At 32.1% G+C, this 20,507-nt stretch overlaps 2 protein-coding genes across 2 annotated transcripts; one reads left to right on the top strand and one right to left on the bottom strand.

The window, feature by feature from the left end:
- Positions 1–2,164: 2,164 nt before the first annotated feature.
- Positions 2,165–7,484, top strand: LOC143071820 (cilia- and flagella-associated protein 161-like). Its single transcript, XM_076246425.1, has 7 exons — positions 2,165–2,328; positions 2,970–3,059; positions 3,740–3,981; positions 4,568–4,649; positions 5,340–5,498; positions 5,829–5,902; positions 6,325–7,484. The coding sequence occupies exons 1-7, from the start codon at positions 2,260–2,262 to the stop codon at positions 6,488–6,490; spliced, it is 882 nt and encodes a 293-aa protein (XP_076102540.1). The 5' UTR covers positions 2,165–2,259; the 3' UTR covers positions 6,491–7,484.
- A 595-nt stretch (positions 7,485–8,079) lies between these two features.
- LOC143071005 (chymotrypsinogen A-like) lies at positions 8,080–15,001 on the bottom strand. Its single transcript, XM_076245096.1, has 8 exons — positions 14,988–15,001; positions 13,971–14,149; positions 12,310–12,420; positions 11,569–11,752; positions 11,102–11,189; positions 10,152–10,320; positions 9,093–9,229; positions 8,080–8,276 (listed from the first exon to the last, which is right to left on the bottom strand). The coding sequence occupies exons 1-8, from the start codon at positions 14,999–15,001 to the stop codon at positions 8,109–8,111; spliced, it is 1,050 nt and encodes a 349-aa protein (XP_076101211.1). The 3' UTR covers positions 8,080–8,108.
- Positions 15,002–20,507: the final 5,506 nt, after the last annotated feature.

Raw genomic sequence — 20,507 nt, 5'->3', positions numbered from 1 at the left:
AGTCCAATACACTGTTGTCTAGCATAAATATGGAATTGACTGCAGGTCAGATATATAGCCCGTTAATCGTCTACGTGCATTTGGGGAAAAAACGTATGTCCTTACTGTGGGTGTTGGATAGTAGGTGCATATTTTTTTATGCACAAAGACGATTAACGGGCTATTTATCTGACCTGTAGTCAAGCCCGTATGATTCCTTCCCCTGTAACTGTGTCGTATGCCTTTTTAAAATATACTAAACTGTAAAAACTATTTTGACAAAAAGATCCTTCAAATCCTTCCCTCAAACAAATTGATCCCATCCGTGTTTCAACACATGCAACTTATCTCAAGGACACAGAACGGCAATGCTGTTTTGAGGGATGACCTGGTCAAGGATACGACATGTTACAAGTCATAGTACACCACATCCGGTTTAAAAATATAGAGAAAAAAAATAAGAATATTTCTGAGTCATAGTCATATATCATTGAGCTTGAGAGATGTTAGGCACCATTCTTTTTTATTTACATGGCTACTGATACTTTTAAACACGAAAAGGAAGTTGAGGTATTGTCTTATTTACTTCAAGGAAGTTTTCTTTTTAAATGCAATCATCGAGCACGTTGTGTGATATTTTTCCGGTAGTACCCCAAAATATCAAAGTTTATTCGTTACAGGCATTTCTTTATTTGAAACATCAGAAAAACTATTTTCCAGTTTTAAAGGGGGAATAGGATGGCCGCATGATTAATTTACCCTAGTAAACTTAGATTCAATTAGCGTATATCCGTATGTAATCTATCTAATGTATACAGTTGTTGTCCATTGCTTAAGAGAGCAACCATTTGACTTCAAAGGGTTATGGTTTTTTGTCTGAGTAAAAAAAAAATCGTGCAGAGCGCAACCAATTTTATTTAGTTTTTCAACGATTTTTTTCTCTTTTTTTTTCTATATTTTTAAAACAGTATAAGGTATGCATCTTCGCTACCCAAGTTTTATAATCCAGTCCCATTCTCTTCAGAGAGGAGGGGAGAGTATCTTTACCCTTGGCTAGCGAAGATGAAGGTACGGGGGAAATATAAATTCAGAATAATATACTTTTGTCGTCTTCTTGACCAGAAATATTTTTTCATCAAATAGAGGATCCGAATACTTTTTTTGGAAGGACACATGACCTCACCCTTTGACTGAAGTTAAAAGGTCCGATGCTGGTCCTCCCATTACAATGCGGGAAACGATTAACATTCTATCAGGGAAAAAGTGAAATTCATTTCATGTATAAATTGAATTGCCTGTGTAAATCAAATCAAATAATGTCTTTGGTGTAAATTCCAATACAGGAATGATACCAGCTGACAATGACAAAATATACAAATACACAAATAGACAAAAATAAACAAAAAAACAAATATACAGAGACATATTTTCTAAATGATTATCTATGTTTAACATACATGACATTGTTATAATTTAGAAGTAGGAAAAAAACTACTCTAGAGATCTGTAGGAAGTTAACCGAAGATATACATGCATGCATGCGTAAAAAAACATAACAATTCTATCTTGCAAACGAACCTAAAAATAAAGAAATCTTACATAAGAGCACTTAAACATAAGTTTTTATTTTACATGCTAGCATATGTTATTTGTTGTGAATCAAATATATTTGCCATGATGGTATCACATTCAATATTGAATTTCGAAAATTAAAGAAAATTTTTAAAACAAGCTTTATGAAAAGCTAGTATTTGTTCAAGCATTTATCAAACATTGATTTTTTTATTATTATGAATATAATTTTTTCCCGTTTTATTTCTGATCAGCTTTATAGTGACATACGAACTTTTAATATATATATCAAAAAGAAATAAAGTACTGAAACTCTTAAAAGTCACGAAAAATATTTTTATATTAAATGTAAACCTAAATATGACAACTAGGACCAAAGACAAGTCGACTGCAAGGACCACTACTGTTTTCTCTTTATATTATATTTGTAGAGTGATCAGAGTTGAATTTAAAACTATGAAATATACCAAGCAAACTGGTCCGCGTTATCTTTGAAGTTTGTCGGCGTTGTCTTTGATATGGTCCGAGTATGTTAATCCAAGTTGTCTTTAATTTGGTCCGAGTAATCTTGGTACGAGTTGTCTTTGGTCCGAGTTGACCATATTCCATATTATTAACTGCTACGCTAGTCGAGTGTTGTCAAGGTAAACATCCGACCATCGCCGCGAAAATAATTCTGTGAAGTAGTTGTATATTTTTATCATTACAATGAGTGTCAGAACGTACAACCCTTCGGTTCGTGTAGGCAACTGGAATGAAGATATACAGCTAGAAGAGGTAATAATGTTTTCAAAATCCATTTTGAATTTTGTTCATGTGAAAACAGCTGATAAGCACTTTAATGGGATTTAAAACAAAAGTAATGAATGGGTAAGGTTTAGGGGCCTTTTTATAATTTTAAGAGGTTAGGTCACAGTTCGGGTTAGGGTTGTGTTTAAGGGTTAGAATTATGGTAAGGTATGAGTGAGGGTTAGATTTATGGGTAGGATATAAGTTACCAGGTTTGGGTTGAGACTGCTATAACACATGGTGATAGACTGATAATAGTAGTGCATCATTCCAATGGATAACAACAATTTTACAAATGATAACATAAACTTTGACATAAAACGCAACAACTTTTAGTCAACACCTTTTGAAAACATGGTTGTTTATGAGGTTGATCCATTTGAAGATATATATACTGTTTTCAGAGGGATCAAATAAATATAGGTCAAAGTATAGCCTTCAACAGAGAGCCCTGGCTCACATGTACACTACATAGCAAGCTATAAAGAGTCCCAAATAATGAATAGTGGAAAACCAAAGATCTAATCGAGATAAAAAAAAGAAAAGCGAAAAACATTTTATATGAACCACATGAACAAATTGAACAACAGCCAGGTTACAAAAATTTGAAAGTTCTATATATATTGTAGGACACACTGAAAGATTTTCTAGAAAGGAGAGAAAAGGGTGAACTTCTTTACCAGAAGAGATCACAACTTCAACAGACATTATTTGACAGAGTAAGTATCTACATTTGTACATGTATAGAGCAAAAAAAAAGAGGAAGGATCAATAGAGCCTAGAGGTATAAGTGGCAATTTGTTATATCCAATAACTATGAATTCAGAAATAATTGTATGCATATATCATTGCCATTTTCAAGAATTTTTGAAGAATTTCCAAGAATTTTTGACATTTTAGAAAACTAGATGTTATAAGGTTTACAATAGAAGAAAAAAATACAATTGTGAATTAGACAGTTTAACATTAATCTGAAGAAGATGAAATAATACTGTAAAGTTCTGTGTTGTTTTAAATGGTATTTTAGAATAAGGGCTACATGTATATCTTTTTATTACAATGATCAAATCGAAATGAGATTTTCTAAAGTTTGCTTAATGCTGGTGTATTAATTATCATCAAATGATGCTATTTGAAAACAATCTCTTTATAAATATGCTCAATGTGAAATTTTCTTTGGGTATTCTAGATTAGTTTATATTTTGTGGATGCCAATTTCCCTGGATTGAAGAAAAACACAGGTGGATATTGTATGTTTTTTATCCCAAATTCTGCATACAAACCTTTGTAAATCCCAAAATGTATACTTCTCTGAACATTTAAAATGTGGTCAAGTTATACCACTAAATTGGTATATGCACTTTACTTTGTAAAAACATCTCATATGTTTTACTTTCAGCTTCAACTCAGTATATCTAGGGATGGATTGGTTCACTTTGGTGATAAAGTAAATCTACGTTGTCCAGGTGCTCGTGACAAAACTAAATTTTTTGCTCATGTTGAACCAAGAGCAGATTGCCAGTTAGCAGTTTCTCCTGCAATACAAAAAATCCTAGAAGCCAAAAAAATAGAGGGACCATGCAATACAGCAGGATCAAAAGAATTGGGTGCAAATCTAAGAAATACATTTGTTATTACCAGGTAAAGTTCAAAATTGATAAAATTTGCCAAATATTTTAGCTTTTTGATTCAGTTATATAAGGAATGACCCATTAGAACATGTGAATTTTTTCATATTATATCTATAGTACTGGAAGGTTGCTGATACTTAGCATTTTAATAAATCTCATTAAAATGGAAGATTGAAGGAAATATATTTTGAAATGTTGAAGAAACTTTAATATACTAGCATGTTTATATTATATAGAAATTAGAAATGAACTTAAGATCGGGGGAGGATTTACACTATTGTCATTGTGTCTAAAAGTACAGCTTATACAGTATGATCAGTATATTGATTTATGACTTTTTGCAGTCAAGGGGATGTAGCTATAGGACTTAAACATTTAAAAAAAACATATGTTAAGTATAGCTTCAGATATTAAAGAAAGTATCCAGAAATGAAAGACTGTAGCTGTGTCTGGCATACACAATTTTAATCCTGGTATCTAGATACGAGTTTATAAAAAATATTTCACATGTCACAGTTGACCAAGTGATTGTCAATTTCACCTTTAGTGTCTAAGACAAAGTACAATCCTAAGTTATCTCCCCTGTTATATTTCAGTGCTGATGGTACACCATGTGGACAGCCATTAAGATATGGACAGAAGTTTTTCTTGTGTACATTAGATAATGAGGGAGGGAGTGTAAGTATGATATACTGTATATAGTGGGTCTCATTGGGGTCTAAGCGTGACAAGGGATTGCCAATTTTTTGTAAGTGTGACTCTTGAAATACAAATTATTGTGCCGTGAAAATAAGAAATGAAGTCTAGCAGGACACGGAAAATTACAAAAAATATGAGAATTACTTACGTACATAGTGTAAGTGGGATACAGGAATCTGACAAAACAGTAAGCGGGATCCTGGATCAGAACCCTCAATGAGACCCCCTTAATAGAATTGTACAATGATGTACTTTCAATATTTGTCTTAAATTCAATCGGAACTTTTGTTGATATATTTTTGTATGTTCAAACTGTTGTCAATTTAAAGACTGCCTCACTGGTCTCCTGTTAAAGTGCTTGTTGTGAACGCAGGAGGATATGAGTTTAATCCCTGACCAATTCAAACCAAGATATTGATATTGGTTTTAGCTGCTCCTTCACTATTATAAAGCTTACAACATTTAAGGATTGACTGTAAAATTTGTTCTGTTTATGAAGAAATATCATAAGAAATGATATAACTGGCATTTCCTTTTTGGTCTGTTTTATATAAAGCTAAAGTTTAAGGAAAACTATTTATAATTTATAAGTAACTATGGTCTATATTAGAATATGACAGTTTAAAGTCACTGTATATGTGGTTTGATTTGATTTTTCCTTTATTTCAGTTGTTCTTATCAAGTGATAGAGCCACAACTGGCAAATCAGCTCCAAGATCCAGACACCAAGATGTCACATATGTGCCAGAGCCATCCTTCCTAACAGAATTCCAAATCTTACACTTTAATCCACAGTTACGATTAGAATATGAAGGAATCGCTGTGCCTGTGAGTAATCTTTGCTTTTGTATTGAAGAAATCATAGAAAAATTCAAAACTATAGAAAAAAGATAGGTTTTTGTAAATTTTTTGTAACTTTATTTATTCAAAACTTGATAAAGTAGTATATTTGTGTAGTTTGATTTAATAAATTGTTTCTAATGTAATTATCAGAATCAGTTCTTGATCAAAGTTAAAAGTCACAAAATATAAATTGCTTTTCATGGAACTGTTTAATTTTACAAAGGAAATAATTGATCTGTCCTTTTTATATATGTTATTGTTATCATTACCATTTTCTTATTCTAGTTTTCACATATATTATTGTTATCATTACAGGCTAACACCAAAATAATTTTCAACCACAAATATACTAATCAGAATTTAGCTGTTGAAGAGGATTTTTGTATGAGGTTTGTATTTCAATTTTATTGTATAAACATTACAAAACAAGGGAGATAATTTAGGCAGTCTAATAATGTGTTAGAATTTGCATAGAGCATGCATGACATGATAGATTTATTTCAATTCTTAAAAGGAACATTCTTTTTGAAATGACGAAGCAAAAAGTTTTGAAAATAATCTATTGTTGCACAATCTTATATGATTAAAACATATGAATTTACTTGAAAATCCAGCATCTGTAGAGAGCTTCAGCTGGCCTCTAAACAAACATGTACTATTTCATTTGTTGTCACTTTAAACTATGTAGGAATTTGATGTTTTCATAGTAATTGGAAATCATAATTTAATATGTCAGGAGTATAATAAATGAGCAATACCTCAAGGTATATCTTGTGAAATGAACTAAATTTTTCTATTTATTTAACTGCAGAACTCCATTTGGAACACGAGAGTATGAAATATCATGCAACACCTTCTTAGATTCTCATCGTGCAGATAAAGAAGTCAACCATTGGATGATCATGATGGGCGTGCCTGGTGACGAAATTTATCCAGTTATTAATAACGAAGCCACACAATCTACTACTGCCTCATAGATTGGAAATTTATTTGTTACAATTTGAAGTTGTGAATTACAAAACTTTAAATATTGTTAACAGCAATATATATATAATGTGTCTAGGAGGAAAAGTTTTGTTTTTGGCAGTGCTGAATTTTTATACATTAATATACAGTAACCAGTATTAGAGATATTACATTAAATGTGATCATGCTTTTCTTAACAGATACCAAAGAAAATTTATTCAGCTGATAGCTGACTGATGTATTTCTTTTAAGATATACCTATTTTTTATTTGCATTTTAAGTATAGTTTATTACCATTGCAGTTTTTATATAAAGAGCATATTTATGTGCAAGGTTTAGCATTATGTGATATTTATGCACAAAACTTTAATAGTATTAATGGATATTTTTAAACAAAGCTTAGCATTAAGTGATATTTATGAACAAAGCTTAGCATTAAGTGATATTTATGAACAAAGCTTAGCATTAAGTGATATTTATGCACACAAAGTTTAGCAATTATGCACGCACAGTGAAGTACAGGTATTACAAGAGGAATTGTTTTATTTGATAATTCCTAAATAGTATTAATTAAAACAGCATTTTTCTAGCTTTTATATTTGTAAGTTGTAAAACCAGTAGCTTTAAATCAAAATATGTATTCCCATGATAGCATTATTCCAACAACGAGTAGCATAGTAATGTTTTAAGGTCATATACCTTGTTTTTTCAAATTTTATCTAGATATATATTTCTGCACACAAAAGGTCAGCATTACACAATATTTATGCATAAACTATAATAATATAAGAGCCACCAATTTTTTTCACTGGACATATGATGTATATTGTTTTAACTATAAATGTGGTTTATAGCTTTTATAGTGTTTAAAAATCAAATGATGAATTGCTTTTTCAAATCTTTTGTAATTAGCAACTGCCATCAAAACAACATGATTATGCAAATGTCACTTGAATATCAGTAGACATGTACTACAAATATTTATTATTAAATTTTTACATACAATTATTTTGTTAATATGTTTATTTAACGAAATGCTGGTTGACTTTTAGATTGTGGAAGGTGAATTTTAAGGAAACAGTTGTTGAAGCCATGATTTTTATATCTTCAAGTGCTTATACCGTATGTACATTATAATGAAGGCATTATAGGAGAAAGTTTCTTTTGTTTAACTTGCAGATGTGGCTTCTAACTTACAATTACAAGTAACATTACTGGTAATTACAAATAACACATCAAAGTAATAAGGGTCTGGGGTTATGTGTGTACATGTATTAAAAAAAACCCAATCTGCTCAAAATTAATGTAATTTTAGAAACTATGACCTTCACCTTGGATGTAGTGAAAATTAAAGAGGGATCTTCCCCTCAAATGTGATTTATAAGTCTAAGATATTTCAATAGCCAGTTCAGATGTTTCCTTTCTCTTGCATTGAAGTACATTATGATTGAAACAAGGCAATGATTTCACCAAAACAAAATAACAAACTCTGTATATTTAAATGCAGTAATTAAATTTATTTCAAATTAAGTCTGATTGAGTAATTTTTTTATTTTCCTTTTCTGTTTACATATCTTATTTTCTATTTATTCTGATAGGATGTTCCTTTTCTGTCAACATATCTGCTACTTAGTCTCTATTTATTCTGATATGATGTTTGATCCAGTTTCTGTATTCTGACACCCTTGTGTACACATTGGGATACCCTTCTGTCTGACAACCATTGTATCCCCAGGAAGTAGCTCCTGCCAGGTACCAGACGTCTTTCTGACAGGATAATGGACCTCCAGAATCACCCTGTAATTAGCATATAAGTATAAATAAAGATGTAGTCAAAGAGATTAAATACAGTGTTTCAATTTCATGCATCTACTTCATCGATGTTAGGTAAAGGTTGAAAGAATGACTATTATGCCACCAAGAATACATTGCCATCACAAAATATTAAATATAAAAAAGACTTATAATTTCTGTGAGATCAACCTCTATATTCACAGTTACTGAAGAGAACATATATACATACACTGTCAGAAGTAAGTAGCTAGTGCCAATGAAAGGATACCCCAACCTTAACTAGATTTTTTTTAAAACCCATAAAAGGTATTGTTAGTACACAGAGATTGTATAAAATTACATCAAGGTTTAGGCCAAAGCGTTCTCAGAGTGATATGAAAGCCTCTCACTTTTTATAATTTCAATATATCGATGTAATGTTGAATATTAAAAGTGCATTTATGAAATGAATTTTAGAAGTGAAAGCTAAAACTCATTCAATAAATAAGTCTTAAAACGGTCATTTTGATCTAAACACCATCTGAAAAGTCTGAACAATAAATTAATCAATTGTGTTCAGTCTTTTATTCAATTTACAGAATTGTCCATCTGCGGTAAATTTAGTACTGTTAAGAAAAGATGTTTGCAGTCAATTCAGTACTGTTCAATAGCTTTTCAGACAATTGAGTATGTTGCTGTTCGGTATAGTTTTTTTTTAAACAGCAACTAAACAGTCTGATAATAAAAAAATATCATAGACTTCGTCCCCTTTCACAGGTAATGCCTGCCTCATATTAGACTGAACAGATCATAATCGACTGTAAGCGAACTGTGCCTTACATTGCAAGCTCCTTTATCACCATTTCCAACACAGATATGTGTATCCATGATATTACCAGCTCCCCATTTATTGGCACATGTTGGGTTATCCGTTATCGTCTTCTTAAGTTCATGAAGCTTGGTCTCATCTCCAGTATCTACAAGTAGAGATTAAATAGTAAATGAAAGAATCAATCAGACCACTCTTATATCTATCTGAGACGATATAAAGCATAAAGTATAGTATACTTGCATTTGTTTCGGAAACATCGGATTTAATTTGCATATGCATAACCGCAGATTTTCCTTAGTCGTATTTAAGATCTATAAACAGCACAGGCAGTAATATGACTAGAAGGTTTTCCAGTCGATAAACCTGTGTATATATCTTCAGGTACAATAATATCCATAAGGTTAGTAAGATAAGATAATTAGTACTAACCATTTTTAAGGATGAACATGGTGTTCTTCATTAAAGTTACTGGAATTTTGTGACAACAGAGAGGACTGATCATGTATGAAATACATTGTTGAAGTGTATATGAAAGATATGGGAAAAGGGCTGTCTATTGGAAGCGGATGGAGTATACATTAAAACTAATTAAAACAAATGATGTTTGTCTGCAAAATCGTGAATGGTCCTTATTCATGACGTGCAGTTTATATGTAAGATAGTTCATCGATTGTCCGATGTAACTAATATAATTCAGGTGTTGTCTACATTAATGAAGTGTTAAGATCCTCAATGCTCTTCAACTTTGTACTTGTTTGGCTTTATAAATATTTTGATATGAGCGTCACTGGTGAGTCTTATGTAGACGAAACGCGCGTCTGGCGTACTTAATTATAATCCTGGTATCTTTGATAACTAATAAGACCAATGAGCAATGTTGTCTGCATGGAAACTTCAACTTTAAAAGTAAAATAACGAACTCTAATTTCCTAAGCAAATCCAGTGGGAAAATCAAAAACTTAAATTCATCAAACGAATGCATGGATAACAACTGTCATACTCCTGACTTGGTACAGGAAGGGAAAAGCTATAACCATTTTGTTGTACATATAATTCATGCGTATTACCCTTTGTATCTCCCCATCCTGAAATCCAGCAATTGTCTTCAGTTGTAAAACTCTCTCCAGCTGAAGGTATACAAGCCGTGCTGATTTCATCAGTGAAGTGCACAGGAGTTTCTAGCTTTAACAATGCGATGTCATTAGGGTAGGGTGCATCATTAGAGTAACCTTCATGCTGTAAATATTGTTGAATTTCAGTATTTTTTTCCCGTAAATAATATCTTATAGAATCATTTACTATAAATGTTAGTCTGAAGCAAAATGAAACAAGAGAGAGATAATCTAATCTAATAAAATAAATTAAAAACGGAACTTGATAATCGTAACTGTGATGCAAGTTTATCATGTATTGAAATAAATTTGGTGAGTTATTTTGAACAATTAAAATTATAAACAGTTAAAGATTACCTAAGCCGTATATGGCGCAACTTTTTGGAAATTTGGGTCCTCAATGCTCTTCAACTTTGTTATAATTGTTTGACTTTCTAACTATATATGAACTAAGCGTCACTGAATATAGAATTAAGTTTACAAGGATTTGCTTTACGATATCTTTTTTAAATAAAGAATTAAGTTTCAGGGATTGGCTTTACGGTGTCTTTTTTGAATAAAGAATCAAGTTTACCAGGATTTGCTTTACATGTCTCTATTGAATAAAGAATCAAGTTTACCAGGATTTGCTTTACATGTCTCTATTGAATAAAGAATCAAGTTTACCAGGATTTGCTTTACATGTCTCTATTGCACAAATGATTTTTAAAAGTTTATCAGGATTTGTTTTATGGTGTCTCTATTGAATAAAGAATTAAGTTTATCAGGATTTGCTTTACAATGTCTCTATTGCACAAATAATTAAGTTTATCAGGATTTGTTTTACGGTGTCTCTATTGAATAAAGAATTTAGTTTACTATGGTTTGCTTTACGGTGTTTCTATTGAATAAAGAATTGAGTTTACCAGGATTTGCTTTGCAACATTGACAGTCACTTCTGGTCCATGTGCAATTGTTCTGTCATGTTCACCTAGGACTACTTTCAGTTCCCCTCTACAATATGAAAGAGTTTTATTTTAAATTAACCTGTCTCTCATAAATATTAATCAGGGAATGTGTAAATAACAATTTGGAAGAAAAATGCAAAAACTTTATTTAGTAAGCAATTTGTAAAAGTTTTTTTCAGTAGGTCTCTTTCCAATGCTCTTCAACTTCGTATTTATTTGGGCTTTTTAACTTTTTTGGATTCGAGCGTCACTGATGAGTCTGGTGTAAATACAAAATCTAATCCTGGTATCTATGATGAATTTATTTAACTATTCAATGTAAGATAAACTCACATACCGGTAAGTCGAAAATGTAAATTGAACCAAAAAAACCTTGTAATCCATTATAATAGTTTTATAGTTAAAAAAAATAAGCACATACTTACCCATCTACTACACAATGAGCAGCAGTGACAACCCATTGTTCATGGATCAGTGATCCTCCACAGAAGTGAAAGTCAGATAGTGTCTGGAGAGATGCTTGCCAGGGCCATTTGTTATGCTCGGCCTCCGAACCATGAACTATTCTTGTACTGGCGTCTTTAGTAACTCCGCATGTTGAATCAGGCACTTAAACAATAATTAGATGTCGTTATGTATTTACATAGCTGTTCCAGATAGTTGAAATTGTTTCGTGAATTGTACGAACGCTATCACGAGTCTACTAGGTGGACCGCTTTTGGAATATCCATTTCACAGATGATAGCAGATATATTCATAATGTCTTTGGTGGGGCTCGGTTCGCTAAGTCTATACTGTATGTTGTTCTATATTGTGTTTTGTGTACTATAATTGCTTGTATACATTTTTTTTCTTTTTTAGCCATGGCGTTTTCAGTTTGTTTTCGACTTGTGGGTTTGGGTGTCCCTTTAAATTGGTATTTTTGGCCTCTCTTTGGAATTTCCAACGTAGGATTACAATTAATTTACTAGTATCTTGTTTTGTTCTTGCTCGACTAGTTAGTTCTAATGAAAAGTACAAAAGTACACACATGTCCTTTATATACTTTTTTCTACTATAAACGTTACAGATTTTCCCTTTTAAATAGAACTTCAAAAGTTTCTGTATTGTAAAGCAGTAGTAATGAATTTTGAAAACCTTAATCGATCTACGACTCATCTACTTACAAACAGGTGGTAAACAGCATACGAGACCCTCCGTTTCACACACGTACTGTGGACCTGGTTCTGCACCACAATTTGCCTCGTAAAGACAATATCCTCCTGCTTCATTGCATGCTGAAAAAATGTTGTAAAACATATAATTGCGCAGTTGTTCAAAAGTGTCGTTAAGCTAACACAGTCGTTTTAGTGTCGTTAAGCTAACACAGTCGTTAAAGTGTCGTTAAGCTAACACAGTCGTTAAAGTGTCATTAAGCTCACACAGTCGTTAAAGTGTCGGTAAGCTAACACAATCGTTAAAGTGTCGTTAATCTAACACAGTCGTTAAAGTGTCGTTAAGCTAACACAGTCGTTGAAGTGTCGTTGGAGAGTCGTAAAATTTAACAAATTTGTTTACTGTTGTTCGTTTTTTTTTTAACGAACAGTAATTAATGTTAAAGAGTCGTTAACTTTAACAACATCTGGGAGGTCGATTAAATTTCCAAGTTATTGTTAAATATGGCCGCCCTCATGCAAGTTCCTGTTCCACCTCACAGAAATGAAAGGCATTTTTGCCGCAAAGATAACCTTTCTTCAAATTTGTCAAATGAAGAATTGAGAGAAAGGTATAGATTTTGAAGAGAAGGAATTATGTTCATATCCAACCTAGTTAGCAATGATGTAACAAGAAAAACAAATCTGAGAAACCATGCCCTCATTGTGCTACAGCAAGTAATGGTAACCCTGAGATTTTTAGCCACATGCATTTTCTTGCAAGAAGTATGCATGGAGACACAATACGAGTATGTAAGATTTCATCATACATTTATCGTATGTCATTTAAAATTGAGTAAACATTGGTAATGCGGTGTTAATCGACTGTTAAAAATATCTTTGGCTGATGTTTGAATGATACTTTCATTTTTTTGATTTTCAAATAATATATCATAACATTAACGGTACAAATTTTCCTGCACCAGTTGCGCCTTTCGACCATTCATGTCTCTTCAGTGATGCCCATGGCCAAAATATTTGAGATCCAACGCTTATATAAAAGGTGAAAAGCTATAATCCAAATGGTCCAATATGTATAAACAATTGGTAAATGCACATTTTACTTTTTATACTTAATCGATCTCCAAAAGTGTATGTTGTTGTTTTTAATCTGTTTACAAGTTTGAAGAAGGGAACTGTCTTTCGTATTGTGTCTGACTTTTGGAGTTCGTTATGTGACAAGCGGGATGAGTTTATAAAGTGGCCGTGAATGTTGATGAAACTAAAGGAGACTTTAACCGTCTAACTGGTTTTCCAAATATGCTAGGATCAATAGATATCAATGCTAACAAAAACTGAACAAGTCATATTCCTTCTCCGACATCTTAATTGTTTTTTTTCGTACAGAAGAAGAATTGAAATGATACTGTGTGTGGCCCTTATCATGTAAACAACAATAGATGTCTCATTAGTCAGATTTACAAATATTTGTTTAGTTGAAATAACCATGATGGCTATGAAGATAAAAAAAAGTTATGGTATTTGATTGTTTATTGATCCAAGACAATACAGTTAATAAAAATTAAAAAAAAAACTTGTATTGTTGTTAATTCTCTAAAGTCAGGGATACCGAGATATGGAATAATAGAACCGAACGACACGGATTTTTTATTAATATATATATATATACTCACATATTGCAACCGGTGTGGTTGTCGCTCCAGGAAACCAACCTCCACCACCATCTCCGGGTAGTCCCCCAGGATAGCTACCGTCACCACCAGGTAGTCCCCCAGGTCCCCCAGGATAGCTACCATCGCCACTTGTTCCGTCATCAGGGAACCAGTTCTTACCCGACGCTATCGGCCAATTACTGAATTTCACAGACCCTGTTGACGTAGTATGAAAGAGGATGATGAATTACAACATATGCAACTTACTGCTTTTACAAAACTCGTAAAGGACAGCATACAGACACCCAGACGGTTATATTACGTTATATATCTTTTTTGATTGCTGTTTCAAATCTAAAAGTCTTTTCAGAGTATATAGTGGTAGATTCATTTATACTTGCTCGACAATTCGTTTATCCATACACAAATATTTATCAAAGGTACCAGGATTATAATTAAATACGCCAGACGGGCGTTTCGTCTTCATAAGACTCAAATCAAAATAATTATAAAGCCAAACAAGTAGAAGTTGGTAGAGCATTGAGGACCCAAAATTCCAAAAAGTTGTGCCAAATACGGCTAGAAATTTATTCCTTGGAGACACATATAAAGTAATGATTAGCAGATTAGTACATACATTTTGAAGATACAGAAACAGTTCTTAATTACAGTCTATAACAAGGATCGTCATATGATTAATGTTGTGATGATTATACTGTAGAAACAATTAATACCCTGTCCTCTTTTGAGAATTTTATAATGATATCAATAAAGTATTTAATCGAATGATCTTCAATACGAGCAATTATTTCTAAGGAAAAGAGTGTTTGCATTAAAAACTCATTAAATTATACTTTTCTATTATCATTTTTTTTATAGCATAAATGATTAAGAAATGTAAGGCATATATATCACACTATCGAGAGGTTTCGATACACGCATATATTTTGCAGATGATAATGATTTAAATCATGTCAATTATAGAGTTGAAATAGTTGGTGAGAAGCAGTTATAGAAATTATCTGTCATTACTCTTACTTTTTTGACTCCATTTCGGTACCGAGGCAGCATCTGTATAAATGAAAGCACAAACTATCAATACAAGTGCCTTCATCTTGTGAGAAGAGTTGCATAGAAACCTCCCGAAAATTCTCATTATTTATAGTAATCTCGTTCACAATCCACTCCAACACAATCAAGCAATTTTATTTTATCGTCTATTGTTTTATTTTATTGCTCATCATTAGAGATCATTAGATGAAATTGTGACTCCTGTTTATGTTTGTTTTATGGTTGATAAATCTACAAAAAGTAAGGTCAGTTAACTTTACATTGTTTGTTTTCTCAGTAGGACTACTGGTGTCACATTATATAAGAATACACCATATATTACACTTAACAGGTTAAAGTTTATTTTATATTTAACCTTATAATTACTTTGTTTTCCCTCTGAAAGATTATACATTCAAACGAATAATCGCGCACATTTTTTGTCCTCAAATAATTCGAAATCCGAATCAGCATCACCTGTATCGAAACACACGTAGACACATGTCATGATGAAAGGCAATTAAGATGGACATAAAAATAACGATATGTTTATCTTTCATTAAGAATATGAATGCTTTTCGGTTTGGCGTCTGTTTGTTTTTTTTCTTCCTCCGCTTTATTTTCCTGAATGTCATGTATTTGCTATGAAATTTATTGGCTGTTCTGCTCATATTCTTTTCCCATTTTCTTCCTCCAATATTTGTATATTTATTTTTATAACAGCGTGTGGAAATACTTCCTGAATATTTAAAGTACAAGTTAGTAATTATTTTTTGGTCTAACACGATCATTGTGATCTTAACATCATTTGGAAATTCTTAACAGTCATGTTCAGTCTCTCGATCAATTTTCAGACTCATTCACTGCAGTATATTACGTATTGTTCAGACAATTCGCTTCCCGTCAATTCAGTATGCTGTTGATGTGAATAGGTAAATAACATCTACTGAACATAGACTGAATAGATTTTAATAATTGTTCAGATAAAAATTGATAAAATTGAGAATGGAAATGGGGAATGTGTCAAAGAGACAACAACCCGACTAAATAAAAAACAACAGCAGAGGGTCACCAACAGGTCTTCAATGTAGCGAGAAATTCCCGCACCCGGAGGCGTCCTTCAGCTGGCCCCTAAACAAATATATACTAGTCCAGTGATAATGAACGCCATACTAATTTCCAAATTGTACACAAGAAACTAAAATTAAAATAATACAAGACTAACAAAGGCCAGAGGCTCCTGACTTGGGACAGGCGCAAAAATGCGGCTTACTTAAGACGTGAGAGCGAAATCTACAGTGTAAATGTGATAAACAGTATGTTATGAATCTGAACAGCTATTTCACAAATGTATGAAAAACCAACGTATACAGATAATAATTAAATGCAAGACAGCTTATTTTCTTAATCGACATTTGAGTTCACCCATAAATGTAATATACAAATCTATGGTTCACCAGACCACACTAAGGCAGATCTCGATCGACTGACTTAGTTTATCACCATCGACAGGTGAGACCAATGAAAAGGTGTAGTTCAAATCGCACAGTGATAACAACAGCAGCTAAATGAGTTAGTTTCATTTTGGATGCCTACATGCACCTCCTCCATGGTAAATACTTTTACTTAATTTACGAGAGCTTTTTGATATTAGAATTATACAAGCGTGATTTGATTTTTAATTTGTGCTATTGGTTAAAGGCATTCAGTATAGATTGGAAAGATTCGTTTCCATCATACTGATGAAGGATATACCGGTATGTTACTAACGTAATGGTACCCAAATTGCAACGAGTACCCAGATTGCACCTATTTAGCAAAAATAGCAGCGGAAATCTTAAAAGATCTTCTAGAGACTAAACAGTTTGTATTTTTATGATTTGATACTATGCACGTCTTTCAATATAGGTAAATATATTTAGATATACACAAAACGGTCACAGTATTTATCAACAGATGAAGTGTTTACTGAAAAAGCAAAATGTACCGAAACGTTGCCATGCGACGTCATCGAAACGTCATCTTTTTGAAATTAGCAAATACAATATGTTCCAAGTATCCATTTCTTAAAAACAAAAAAAGAGTAATCAAGGATAAATATCCAATTGTCAAAAATATTTGAAAAAAATAAACAAAAGCTCTGTTATTCGACTTTTGACGATGCTAATTTAAGCATGGATGCAATTTGGGTACTCCTCATTAAAGAATCATTGATGGTTTGGAGGTTAGTTCAGACCAACTTTTTCTATGATTCCATATGAATTGAAAATCAAATTGGTGTACCTATATAATAAAGAAGGATAAGGCTACAAAATAAACACAAAATGGAAATTTTTGTCATGATCGTAAAAAAACGTAGTTGAAAAACTGTCAAAATAGGTGCAATTTGGGTACCGTCACGTTAGTATTTGAAAAAAAATATTGATAACTGTATTATCTTATCTTCTCTGTACGGTTCTTAGGCGCGTATATGTGTGCATAAATTTCAACAATTATTTGATATTTGGACAAACAAGATTTTCCATACTGTGAACTAAAAGCTATAATATAAAATTAATATCAAACTTTTACAAGGTTTCATTTACAATCTAAACAAAAGCCAAAAATCACATCGCCTATAGCTTCTCATCCGAATCTTGAGAGGAAACGGTTGTAAACGACAAAAGGAATGTAGAAACAGCTAAAAAGCATCAAAAAGTCGTTTATCATTAGAAATTTTAATAGAAAGATACTTCAAATGGTCATATATGATGAACTTTATTTGTACTACATATCATGACAAATCGTGAGTTTTCGTTTTTGTATTGATTAACGACTTTGACCGTATAGCCCTTTTTTATATTTCAGATATATGCAAGGCAGTTTCAAAGCCAATAGTAATAAATGCATGCACATAATTATTAGAAAACAGCAGAAGCTAATATCAGTTTGGAGATCAGTTTTTAATTAACATTTAGAGATGCCTTTTCTATAAAACATGACCACAAAACAAGCGCATTTATCAAGAATAATTTCAAAAGCCAAAAACCATCTGTTCGATTAAATGATTTTAAACAAGACAAGAAGAACTGAAAAACGAAATTGATAGGACTTGTGTAGAATTTCCAATTACCGTATCAGATAGAAGAATGAAGATAAAGTTCAGTTCATATAGCATATCATTATTACACGTGAATTGTTTTATAAAACAAAAAATAGGAACAATAGAAATGACTCTTTGTTATTTGAGAATCTATACAAAACAATTATAAAAAAAAACCTTTTTGGTCTTTTCAAATAATGTATTACATGTGTTTATATATTTCAAATCGCTTAATGATATCGGAAATCTGGTTGACGACTTGTCTATATTTCTATGTAATTTGCATGACCTTATTGTTTTACATAGTACATTTTTTAATTTGAGAATTTACTCTGAAAGTATGCATGATGTTATTTTCATAACGCATAACAAACGTTTCAAGCAAACGGGGGTGATCTCGTGTAAAAAAGTACAATCACAAAAATACTGAACTCAATGAAAATCAAATCGGAAAGTCCATAATCACATGGCAAAATGAAATGACAAAACACATCAAAAACGAATTGACAACAACTGTCATATTCCTGACTTGGTACAGGCATTTTCAAATGTAGAAAATGGTGGATTAAACCTGGTTTTATAGCGCTAAATCTCTCACTTTGTACGACAGTCTCATCAAATTCCGTTATATTTACAATGATGCGTGAACTAAACAGACATAATAAAGTAAAACGATATGGTAATCAGATGATATCAGTGTGGTACCCGTCGCGTTGCTCATATAAGTAAAAACCAAATGATGAGTCTAATTTAGTATGTCATATTCGAGGAGAAGACAATTCGAACATATCAATCCTCATCTATGAAACAGATATTTTAAAACAGTTAATCAACTCGTGAAAACGGCAATAACATTTTTGAGGAAATGTTGCTACATAGTAATGGGAAATTCACTATCGGGAAGCTGAAACCGTTTTTTAACGTTTTGTTTTCAACCTACCATCATTTACAATTGCTAGATATAAGTAAAGACATAAGGCAGACTTAACTGTATTTTGTGTACCCTTTATTTCAAGTTCGGATGGGATAAATGAGTTCAAAATAATCATTAAAATTTTGAACTATTACGTGAGAGTACAACAATTTTATAGCGGAGAGTGATGTAAATGATAATGTCAGCTTCTTTTCATTCTTCAAAAGAAGCTTCATGTGAGTAAATGTATGTTCATGTATGGTTATGTATTAGATATGGTGATAATCAAGAAATTAAGCATCTAGATAGTGTCAGTTTCAGAGACTTGTTTTAGACAAGACCTTAATTGGACATTCTATTTAGAAAAGAAAGTATGACCGTTACTTTTAGCTTGTCTTTAAGTTTTGAATTGGGGAATACTTAAGTAAAGGGTAAAAAAAAGTCATTTTTTTAAGTGTTAGCAGTATCCTTTAACTTTATTTCCCGCTAAATAGATGATGTTCTCTGACTAAATAATTCAAAATTTGGTGACTATGTTTAACGCACCTATCCCAACAGATACAGTTTAAAATGTCTCATATCCTGTATTAAATCCACAAATTGACAATGAGGGTCGTTTCAAAACAAAACTTTTCGACAAAAGAGATGATTTCAGTTTCCCAATTATAAACTTTCCATTTCCATGTATCAACATGCCAACAGCGCCTGCATACGGAGTATATTTCGTCCAATTCATACGATAGTCCTTTTGTATTTCTTATCATTGTTTCCTTGATAAAGGGTTGCTTCTCACAAGAAAGCCATTAAACCAAGATTTCCAAAAGGTAAAGTTGCAATCATCCCTTCGTAAATTTTACAAACGCCATCACGTATGGAAAATCCGTTGCACAAATGATAGCGGATATACTATTATGTTCCTTATGTCGTTACTGCGATCCCGTTCCTTTTTTCACGAATGTGACCTACCAAATAAAATTTGTTGTCGGATGTGTACTTACATGAATAAAACGACGGGTGTCACATGTTGAGTAGAATCTGCTTACCCTTCTATAGCACCTGAGTTCACCCCAGTTTTTGGTGGAGATCGTGTTGCTTAGTCTTTATTTTTCTTTGTTGTGTTTTGTGTATGTTGGTCTGTTGTGCTTTAGACTTTGATGTACCTGTGCAAAATTGACAAGACATGTAATCTTAGAAAATTTACCAAAGGCATGGAAAGATTAAAAAAAGGTAAATCAAAGTCGAAAGCGCAAATGCCCATAATATTTAAAGCGGAAAGTAACTTTATTGTTAAAGGTAAAAATAGCGCAAACGTCCTGCGCCCAGTTTGGTCACTCTTTGTCTTTCGCTATAAAGATGATACGTTGCCCGATCTTTTACGATAGATTTTGATGAAAAAATCAACAAAATTCAATGTTTTCAAAAGCAAAATAAACGGTTTCAAAGGAAAGACAACTTTTATATTACTGAATTATCTGACACACAAAGATTTAGTTTCAAATATAACATTGTATAT

This window comes from Mytilus galloprovincialis, chromosome 4, assembly GCF_965363235.1.
Source record: "Mytilus galloprovincialis chromosome 4, xbMytGall1.hap1.1, whole genome shotgun sequence".
NCBI lineage: Eukaryota > Metazoa > Mollusca > Bivalvia > Mytilida > Mytilidae > Mytilus > Mytilus galloprovincialis.
Note: the sequence above shows the minus strand (reverse complement) of the source record. Positions and strands in the feature narration are given on the sequence as shown.

Bases quoted from the DNA above. Each gene is read 5' to 3' on its own strand.
- LOC143071820 (XM_076246425.1), top strand. From the start codon at position 2,260: ATGAGTGTCAGAACGTACAACCCTTCGGTTCGTGTAGGCAACTGGAAT. The intron at 3,060-3,739 runs GTAAGTATCTAC...TTTTACTTTCAG, and splicing joins AACAGACATTATTTGACAGA to CTTCAACTCAGTATATCTAG. The intron at 5,499-5,828 runs GTGAGTAATCTT...TTATCATTACAG, and splicing joins ATGAAGGAATCGCTGTGCCT to GCTAACACCAAAATAATTTT.
- LOC143071005 (XM_076245096.1), bottom strand. The intron at 11,753-12,309 runs GTAAGTAGATGA...TTATTGTTTAAG, and splicing joins ATGCTGTTTACCACCTGTTT to TGCCTGATTCAACATGCGGA. The intron at 9,230-10,151 runs GTAATACGCATG...CTCTACTTGTAG, and splicing joins AGGATGGGGAGATACAAAGG to ATACTGGAGATGAGACCAAG.